Raw genomic sequence first — 10,130 nt, 5'->3', positions numbered from 1 at the left:
CTCAATTACGTGTGAGAGTGGGATTTTGTTCCTTAAACTCCTGAAAGCAAAGTGCTGGAGAAATGCAGGATAGAATTGTTGAGTATTTGGCCTTACTTTAATATTTTCTGTGACTTCAGTGCTCGTGTCGGAAGGACATGGTGAAGATCTCCATGGATGTGTTTGTGAGGAAGTACCAGCCAGATCGTTACAAGCTTTGGAAAGCTGGGAAGGATGTGACTGTCATTGACCATGCTCTTCCAACCCCAGAGGCAGCAGAGTTCCTTAAAGGGGATCTCATGCAAAAAGTCAAGAATGGGAAACAGTGTGCTGAGGAGATGGAAACAGAAGAGACGTGTAAAGAGGAGGTGGCTGGGGATGAGACAAAAAGGTACTGCTTTATATAGTCCTCTGCTTTTCTATTGGATTATTATAATTTGAACCCAGTTGCAATTAAGTGTTTGCCATTCTGATAGAATAACAGTCAGAGTTAGCAATACTCGTTTTTCCTGGCAACAGGGTTTACTCTTAGTATTTTTTACTATTCAAGTCCACATTAATAGATAGTCTGTGGTAAGCAGGAAACACACCAGCTTGGAAGGTGGTTCTTCATCTTGGGACAGACCCCCAAAGCCTGGATTGGCAGTGTGTACCCTGCACTGACAAGCCAGAAAAAAAAAGGGGCTATATTGAGATCATGGGGCAGTACTTGTTAACAAATTCTGGTAGAATCAGTGCTGCAAACTGTGACATTGGTGTTCAGTTCCTTGCTGAACGCCAACAGGCTAATCATCTTACATTTTGCAGTTAAATCTTTTTCAGTCAGTGCCAGCTACTGTTCCTAAAGCTGTCTTTGGTGGTTGATTTTTTTGTTGTTGGTTTGGTTTGTTTGAGGTTTTGTTTGGAGGGATTTTGTTGTTTAAGGTAAAGAATGCCTGGCTAGAGCATAGTTGCCTAATACATGATTAACATGCTGAGAAGTCATCTCTAAGGATTACTAACTTTTCTTCTGTAAAAGCAAAGAAAACATTTCAGAATAATTTGAAAACTATTTGGCTTTCCAGATGCTGTCTCATAAAACACTAATCCAAACCAGACTGTATTTTATGCATTCACACAGAAATTCAACACATTTACATGTTTGCTAACCTGACATAGGGATTTGTCTTCTGCAGCGTCCCCAAGCATCGCATAGGAACAAAAAGGCACAGGGTCTGCCTGGAAGTGCCTCAGGAGGTGAGTGAGAGTGAGGCCTTCCCTAAGGAGGAGCTGAGCTCCACACAGTATGAAGCGGACATGGCAGAGCCTTGTGAAAGGCCTACGAGTGAACTTGTGCAGCAAGGTGAGCAAAGGCTCAAACTTCGGGTAACCATGTGCCAGGCTTGTCTGGGGCACTCTTTCATATGATGCTTGTTGGTAGGATGCTTTTGTGTCCAAAAAAGCAGACACTAGTTTGTCAGAGCCATTGCTAGCACCTCAGAAATGTACTGTTATAAGAGAAATATTATCATTTTCTAGTTTTGGATTTTTACTCTTCTTATTTTGCCTGCCTGCATACGAAAAAAATATATAGGATGCCTCAGTAGTCTAAGTTCCTTTATATTTCTGTTGAGCAATGTGACCTGTTTATAGGAATTGCTTAGTAAAACATATGCACGCTTCCTGGTACAGTGGGTCTGGTATGCTTTACAGGTGTGTTACTTGTAATTTTGTAATAAGTAGGCTGGAGAAAATTCATATGGCTTGTAATGGGTGAGTTATCCTTGCTGTTAGGGGAGGAGCAAGGGGGCATATGGAACAACACAAGAACAGGGAAAACATATGGGATGCCCCCTCTTGTATTTTGTTTTCCAGCCCTTTGCAGCTTGTATTTAATAATCTTCTGTTGGTGTGTGGGTTTGTTTTTTTTTTTTTCTATTAAGTCTCCCATGAATGTTTGTAACCTCTTAACCACAGCAACATGTGGCCAGGAGCTGGGCTGTTTTAACTACATAGGTATCTGTATAAAGGATCATCTCTGTTTATTTTAAACTCATTGTCTGCTGGTTTTGTTTGATATACCCTAGTTCTTCTAATGGGAGAGGCAGTGAGCAGACGCTTTTATTCTCTCTCACTAAGCCATCTATGACTTTATAGGTGTTTGAATTAATCGTCTACTCTATATGGTGTACTGTTGCTTTTTTGAGTGTAGTAGTTTGCTTTTCTGTTTGGCTTTGTGCAAATAGTTGCACAAGTGTTCTCTTTCTGCCCAAACTTCAGAAAAAGTCAGTATATCTCTTCTTCCAGATCATGTGGACTCAGCCAAATTTGAGGAATTGAAAACAGTGAAGCTTGAGGAGGAGGAGGAACAAGAAGCAGCTGTACTGGATCTCTCCGTTTCACATGCTTCAAATTCCACTTCAGTGTTGCCAGCTTCAAAGCAGAGTGCTACATCCAGTGTTCAGTCCAGCTCACCTGCCTATTCTTCAGACTCTGAATCGTCTGATCCGTTGGCAAAACGAACTCTTCCTGGGCCAGCCAGGGTGTTCACAGTCCACAGCTATGCTAAGGGGGATGCTGGTGGATCTGACAATGAACAGACTTCAGGGAAGAAAGCCAGTGCCACCTCCAGTGTCAATGAGCAAGAACTCACAGAGGTACGAATGGCAAAAGAACTGAAAGCTGGAGAGCTGTAATTCCATGGTCAGGGATTTGCTGCGACAAAACTACCTATTTCTGCAGATGACAGTTTCATCCCACTGGTGTTTGCATAGCAGTTTGCACCTCTGGGTTTTGTTAAACACACAAGAATTTAGATTAAAGCCTTATACACTTAACCCCTTCTAGAAAGCAAGGAGATCACCTGTTTTGAGAACTTCTCTAAACTGTGTAAGTGCTGTAATGGAAAGGGTAGCTTGGTGTTTTTGACATGGTGGTATTACAAGCTGATTGAGGTCCTTTTGTAGTAAGAGCCACCTGTTTGCACCTAAAATGAATCTAATTTGCTCCAGCCTTTATTGCAAGCACATTGATGTGATGAGGGGTTTTTAATATAAAATTGCATACCTGGGTACATCCGTCTCCTTTTAAAAGAGAAGAAAGGATGCAACAAAAATATTGGTTGGGCGAATGTAAATCTGTGTATTTAAAAGCTGCCAATGAATTTTTATTAAACAACCTAAGAGAAGAGTTAGAATCTTACCTAGTAGTGTCTTTCCAATATTTTGTTTTCCTGTTTAAATTTGTGATTAGAGAATGGGAGGCCAGTAATGATTGGTCTATCTGCTGTTCCTTTTGCATAATTCTTGACTTCTAAGGACACAATCTGTTGATAATTGAGCTGAAACTGAGACAGTCGTCATGGCTATTTAAACTAAAGACATTCTGTTGCAGATACTGATGTCTCCATCGAATGCTCTATACAGGGAAAAGGTGAAATTTTCAATGGGTGTGGATTTTTTTTCCCCAGTGTGGTATATTTCAAAACAAATTTTCCATTAGGTGGCAACTGGGAATGCTAATTTCCATTTCAATATTTCTTAGAAGTCTTGTATCCAACTCTGTGTAAGAGATCAGAGGTAATGATTATTGTGTTCTCTTCTGGCTTCTTTTATGAAAAGAAGGTATTTAAACATATGTAAGATGCATTTAATCCAAGATTTACTTCTGCTTTAAAATAATAACAGATTCTAAAAAAAGGTTCTTATCTAATGAGAGACTTTCTGGGCTGTTAAAATCATAACCTTTATTGCCCTGCTTGTCAGGTTAGTAGTAATTTTGTCAGTGTGTCACTTGTTTTTGTATGAGGCTAAGGGAAGAAGAAATAGCTGTTGTTGCAATCTCCTTATTCCAGTCTCTCTGGTAAGACATTAAGGCAAGTAATGAAGAGAAAGGATGAAAGTGTCCTTCATTTAAAATAACCCTTTTATTTGGAGATGTCTATGAGCTCTGTATTTTTTCTAGTTTATTATTTGTTTTTACTTTTAAATTTGGAATATTTTAAGTGACACACCAAGCGTGGCTTCTCCAGAATTCATGAGACTTCTTATCACAGCTCTTTTAAGTTGAACCATCCAGCTTGTCTTTCTTTGTTTCTGTCTTTTACACGATTCTTAAAGTAAACAGACTTGCATGAAAAGCTACACTGGGACCTGTGAAAAATGTCCATTCCACTGACTCGACAGAGCTAGTACAGCTCTGTCCAGTTTTTCGTAGCAAAAGTGCTCTGAGCACTTGGAAAAGGGTTTAGAGCTGAAGTTACTTGGTTGGAAGTAAAACTGTGGAAGCATGTGTGCATTTTGAAGAAGTTTCTCTAAGTTCAAAGTAAATTCCTTCCAAAATAATGTCAAAAGGGAACATGCTAACTGACAGCTGAATTGCTTCTCCTGGTCCAGGTGGGAAAGGAGTACGCAAGCTCAGTGAAGGAGAGTAAGAAATCCAAGGGTCGTCGCCAGCCGTTGAGCAAACTCCCGCGCCATCACCCGCTCCTGGTGAAAGACTGCATCAGTGATGATGGTAGGTAAAGCCTTATGCTCTCTGGGAAATTGGAGAGAGGGTCTCAGCTTCTGTGGGCAGTGTAGGATATTCCAGTAACTAACTGGTGATAAACAGGAGTCAGCAAGTGACGCCTCTGCCTCCTAGACAAGGTGCTTACCTCATTGCATCATTAAATTTTTCTCTCAAATGGTGTCATCTTTGTTTTCTGTACTTTACTTTGGAAAGAAAAATTAAACCAGTACCAGAGACTGTTGCCTAATTGCATCTGCCTTAGGCCATTCCAGTCATTGATGTAAATATTCATGATTTAAAAAAAACACCGAATGCCAGATTCTTTGGCTGGTGGCTTTAGTTTTGATGTTGATGTCGTTTGGAGCTGGTTCTGTTCTCACAATAAGCCTATCCTGTGTCTGCACTGTTGCTTGATTAGTAGAAGCCTCTTAAAAAGGAGACTGAGTTACTGGCTTCCATCACCCTTCTGTCAGTTTGCTTTCTGGCAGTCTTTCTTTCATCTCCATTCATAGCTTCTTGCCTTATTTAGTTTCATTTACAAGAAGAGCATCTATAAAAGGACACAAAATCACTGAGTGAGTGCTCTCTTATCGCAGAGGCATCAGAGCAGCTAACTCCTGAAGAAGAGGCTGAGGAGACAGAAGCATGGGCCAAGCCACTGAGCCAGCTGTGGCAGAACCGTCCACCAAACTTTGAGGCTGAAAAAGAATACAATCGCACCATGGCCCAGCAGCCCCCATACTGTGCTGTTTGTATGCTCTTCCAGGCGTATCAGGTATGAAACCAAGACTGGTCATGCTATCACCAGAGATAACAGAGTAGGTGCCTGTTGTGGTACATAGTTTTAAATATGGGGGTTTGCATGTTGCCAGTTAACAAAAGCTGTATCAATGTTGCAGTCTTCCCAAGGAATTGTTCCAGGAGAGCACATGTGAACATCCTCACACCTGTGATAGACCCCTGTGGGTTCCCAGGGGGCTCACTCAGCTGTTCAGCAGAAGCTTTTGTGTTTTGTGGCTTTTGCTCAAACCACAGAATGGAGCTTAAATGTTACTGGAGCTGACTATAAAATCCCATTTCTCTTTTCCAGACTGACTCCTTCACTGCTAGAATGTTTTCAGAAAAGTACTTTACGTCCTCTTGTAGCACATAGTCTTTGAGGAGCTGGCAAGGAAGAAAACTTTTTACTTAAAAGGATTAAGGGTTGTGTTTGTAGATGGTATAGATTGAAAGCTGTCTTGTCTTGGAGTGTATCCAAGACAGTAGCAGAGGATAGGGTGCAGAACTCCTGTAGTGTTGACTAAATGTGCAGGCAGGAGTCCCCACTGAATTTTTTGATACACCTAAGATTAATAATTTTAAGGTAGCTTGAACAGTTGTCTACATGTTTGACCTGCAACTTTGAGTAAGTTTGACCCTTCCCATACACTAACCATATTTGATTCATTTGTGATCACTGTATGGTTGTGGTGGCGCTAGAAACATATTCACCACAGTTTTGGAAGTAAAGACCTCACTTTTTTGTTGAAGGTTTATATTTCATATAGTTCTGATTTTCATGAAAACCGTAGGCCATAGTTTCTGTTCAGTCTTGCTATTTCTGTCTGAGATTAAGTTCTTAGGAATGGAAATTCTGCTTACAAACTGTATGGTACATGAGGATTTCACTAGTGCTGAAGGGTATAAAGTTAATAATTTGAGGACAGTTGAAGTTCTCTTAACTTCTTTTTTGTAAGAAAACTCTTAGCTGCAGGTTTTCAAATGTCTGTCCACACCAGACAGTGGAGCAGAAACTCTTCCAAGATGCGAGCTGTGGTTAGAGTTGTTGTTCAGAAAGTCTGTAGCAAGTCTGGAAACTCACTTCAGTTACCCATTCAAATAAAAAGTTGGCACAGAATGCCAGACAAATATGCACTTTTCCTTTGGGAAGAAGAGTGTCTGCTGCTTGGGGGGAAAAAAGTCATATTTTCTTCAACTTTGTTATAGATTTTCTTCAGTCATTTTGTCTTTTGCTTGACATTCAGTGTAAATCAGTAAGTTTTACAGAATTAGACTAAACAAGACTTGTTGAAAACATGTCCATTTCCTTCCAACTGTGAGTATTACCTGGACTTTTTTCCCCTAGCTTTTGATGCACTGTAGGAGGGACAGTGCAAATTCATTCTGCTACTGCCATTTCTGCTAACAGTAATTTTAAAAGATGAGGGAGGCTACTTCTGTGGTTGCCTATGAGGTACAAAAGATGGTTTAAACATTTTTTCAAAGAGAAAGATTAATTTCTGTTTAGCTGTTCAGAACAGTAGCTTGAATGGAAATATATCTCTGTAAACTTTGTATGTCTTAGCTGTTTGATTTGGCATTGGTTTAGAAGAATAAATTAGGAAAGATTAGCCTGAAAGTCTCCTGAGCTTTATATGGGAAACTGCATTTTTAGTCTGTTTATTTTCCAGGAACAAATTAATTTTAAAGCCCATTAGACTTGTTCAGAACTACACTGGGAAAAAGCAATGGGGATTGTAGTAGGTATCTATTCATGTGTTGGTAATCTTTCCATATCAAGGGTAAGGTAAGTGTACACTGATGGATAGCAGTGTTATGATCCTCTGTATTACAGGGGGAAGATGGAGAAGAGGTGTTGCCTGTAGAGAGCATGAGGTGGGCTTGGTGATTCCCTCTCTTCTGTCAGAAGAGATGCAGTTTGATGTGTATCTTGTTGCGCATTAGAGGGATACAATTCAGACTTTCCATTTAGTATTTGAGTAGAAAATAACTTCATTCTGAAGCCACAGCAGCTGAGGATTTTATACTTATAACTTTAAATAGTTATAAACATAACTATATTTTCACCTAACCTACCAACTCATCTTTCAGCACCTTCATTCGTTCTTTAAACTGGATATATGTATGAAATAATGTGTGAGTAAAGATGATGTGAGACCATTTTACTTGTAAAATTTAAATTCCCTATCCATCCCTCACAGGCAGAATGTGAAGGCAGCAGTCAAAACTCTGGAGTAACTCCAGCTGCTGCTGATGGGAAGATCCGAACTAAACCCCTGATTCCTGAAATGTGCTTTACTGCCACTGGCTGCAGCACTGACCTCAATCTTTCAACTCCCTACCTGGAGGAAGATGGAACCAGTGTACTCATCACCTGCAAGAACTGCCATGTCTGTGTTCATGCGAGTGAGTGCATCCAGATGTTACCCTAAGCTCTGGTGTTCTCTGTACTGAGTCTGTACATCATAGCAGCCCTCTGCCAGTTGATTTAACATACAAATAGACCAAGTTCAGCCCTTACCAGAGGAGGATATACTTGGGTGCTGTCCTGTGGGGTAGGCAGTTGGCTGCATGGGTGGCTTCAAATGCACACAGCATCATCCTGGGGCTCATTGATTTTAATTCCTGCTTTCTGCTTTACTTCTGGGCCCAAGGGAAATGGGTTTGAGTGTAAATAAGCTCTTGAGTGAGATGTGTCTGTTCTAGGTTGTTATGGTGTATCCCCTGACAAAGCCACTGAAGACTGGATGTGCTCCCGGTGTGCAGAAAATGCCTTAGAAGAGGTAAAGTTTTTCACAGATGGAGTCTTGCACATCTGGGAACCCGGCTACAAAGTTAATTCACATAGTGTTGTGGGTGTTGGGTTTTTTAATTATCCTGTGAAAAGAACAAAATTTAGAGAATGTTTCAGAGCCAGTCTCTTGTATTTTGGTACTTTAAAACCATAATGATATTGTTTTAACTGATGCAAAGCTGCTGAGCTCATTTGAGTCAGAGGGAAGATGTTCTGTATGAATGTGGGAATAGCTCCATTGTCTGTCTGAATTTATGGTAGTTATTTCTAAGCCAGAAGTAACTTGTGTTAATAACTAGGCAGGTATGCACATGTGAGGAAAGCAAGAGGAATGGGATTCCCTCAAATAGCTATATAGACTCTAGGTCAGTAGAATGGGTCAGCCTTTTGATTATTATTTCCTCATAATTATTTGATTATTATTTCCTCATCTGTTTGTTCCAGATCCTTTTACATATCCCCAAAGGAAGGATATAGGGTATAGCAGGTGTAAAATGATCCCGTAACAAACAAGTTGACCCTTCAGTGGTAGGTCTGCTTGCTTTCAACAGACTTGGGGTCTGTATTTGTTGCCCTAAGGGCAGCAGCTTTTGAGAGCTGAGGGTCTGATCTGTACAAAGTAGTTAGCTCTCTTCTGACAGCAAAATCATTTTCTTCTTCTGGATGTGCATTTTGAGGTGGAGGTTCTGCAGTAATTGTGGTGCTGAACTTCGCTCTTCCAGCTAATGCTTTCTTTACTCCAGGACTGCTGTTTGTGTTCATTACGAGGAGGAGCGCTGCAGAGAGCCAATGATGACAAGTGAGTGTTCCAGATTTTTTGGATTTTAAGGAGAGGCTCAGTTCCTAAGTATCTGAGGGTAAGCTGGTAAACTGTCTGCAGTTGGTGTAACAGAGTGACCAACAACACCCTTCACACTTCGTGTGTTCATTGCCTTCTCATGGAGGAGTTCATATCTCTGTAGGTAATGCCTGGTTCTCATTCTGTTGGTAGCAGCTGTTCACCGCTTTTTGTTTGATAGTGCAGACCTGTAATGTGCAGAGGTATAACCTACCACATAAAAATAAGGTTCCAAATGAACTAACATCTCTCAGTACTTTCTCTACAGAGGATTTTGATTTTTCCGTCTCATTGTGGTTACAGTGATGACAAAGGGCAACCACAGTTTTAAGCAGCACAGCGTTGAAATTCAGGGTACCTCTACAGCATAATGTGCATGCAATTGCCTGTCCTGTGTCCTTTGGGTGTGGTGCATCATCTAAAGTTATTTGATGCAAAGTAGCAGTGGGGCAGACTTGTAGCACCATGAAATAACTGAAACTTGGTCAGGCAGCCTTTTACCATGCAGGAGTCACTAAATTGTTCTCCTGTTAAGCCCCTTAGTAGCAGATTTTAAGTACGAAGAAGTCTTGTGTTTGCCCTACGTGTGACCTGTTAGTAGCAGTAGGAAGAAAGATCACACTGATCGTTCTCAGAGGTTATTTATTGTGGTTTTTATGGCAAACTTGAGTAGAACTGTATTTACTTAAACTCTGAAGCATCCTCTGTTGGCCTAATGCATAGTGATTTCTTTTTCCTCTCTTCTGTCCTGACAGGTGGGTTCATGTGATGTGTGCTGTGGCTGTACTGGAGGCAAAATTTGTGAACATCGCAGAGCGGAGTCCTATAGACGTTGGTAAAATCCCCCTGCAACGTTTCAGACTGGTGAGGATCACCTGTGCTGCATCGGTGGTGTCTCTAGTTCATTCAGAATCTGAGGGGCTTTGCTTATCCCTTCAAACCCAACTCATCTCCTCTCCAGACTGAACTGTATAGTCTGCTCAACTCTTTGTATGAGAGGTGGCAGTTATCCCTGTTGCCATTTTTTTTTAATCTTTCCTTGTTCTAGTGTGTGTTCATTCACATGAAGAGCCAGCAAAAGGGGCACGGTTTTCAGTATGTGGCAAATTACATTTATACAGTGGTGTAATGGTGATAATTTGTTGTGCTTGTTTTTCTAGTTTCTAGTATTTAACTTGCTTTGTCGACTGCTCTCAAGCACTGAGATGCCTCAGGATATGTGAAGCATTCCTATAATGGGTGAAGGTCTTC

The 10,130-nt window shown here is 40.8% G+C and overlaps 1 protein-coding gene across 1 annotated transcript in view; it reads left to right on the top strand.

The window, feature by feature from the left end:
* KDM4A (lysine demethylase 4A) overlaps positions 1-10,130 on the top strand; it is a 24,341-nt gene that overhangs the window by 6,373 nt on the left and 7,838 nt on the right. Inside the window, exons 7-15 of the mRNA XM_017743505.1 lie at positions 120-370; positions 1,155-1,321; positions 2,266-2,615; positions 4,353-4,473; positions 5,064-5,242; positions 7,449-7,653; positions 7,954-8,030; positions 8,785-8,840; positions 9,635-9,743. Of these exons, the coding sequence (XP_017598994.1) occupies positions 120-370; positions 1,155-1,321; positions 2,266-2,615; positions 4,353-4,473; positions 5,064-5,242; positions 7,449-7,653; positions 7,954-8,030; positions 8,785-8,840; positions 9,635-9,743 (1,515 nt within the window). The remainder of the gene's footprint in view (positions 1-119; positions 371-1,154; positions 1,322-2,265; positions 2,616-4,352; positions 4,474-5,063; positions 5,243-7,448; positions 7,654-7,953; positions 8,031-8,784; positions 8,841-9,634; positions 9,744-10,130) is intronic.

The sequence above is a fragment of the Corvus brachyrhynchos genome, unplaced genomic scaffold, assembly GCF_000691975.1.
Source record: "Corvus brachyrhynchos isolate BGI_N302 unplaced genomic scaffold, ASM69197v1 scaffold48, whole genome shotgun sequence".
Lineage (NCBI taxonomy): Eukaryota > Metazoa > Chordata > Aves > Passeriformes > Corvidae > Corvus > Corvus brachyrhynchos.
Note: the sequence above shows the minus strand (reverse complement) of the source record. Positions and strands in the feature narration are given on the sequence as shown.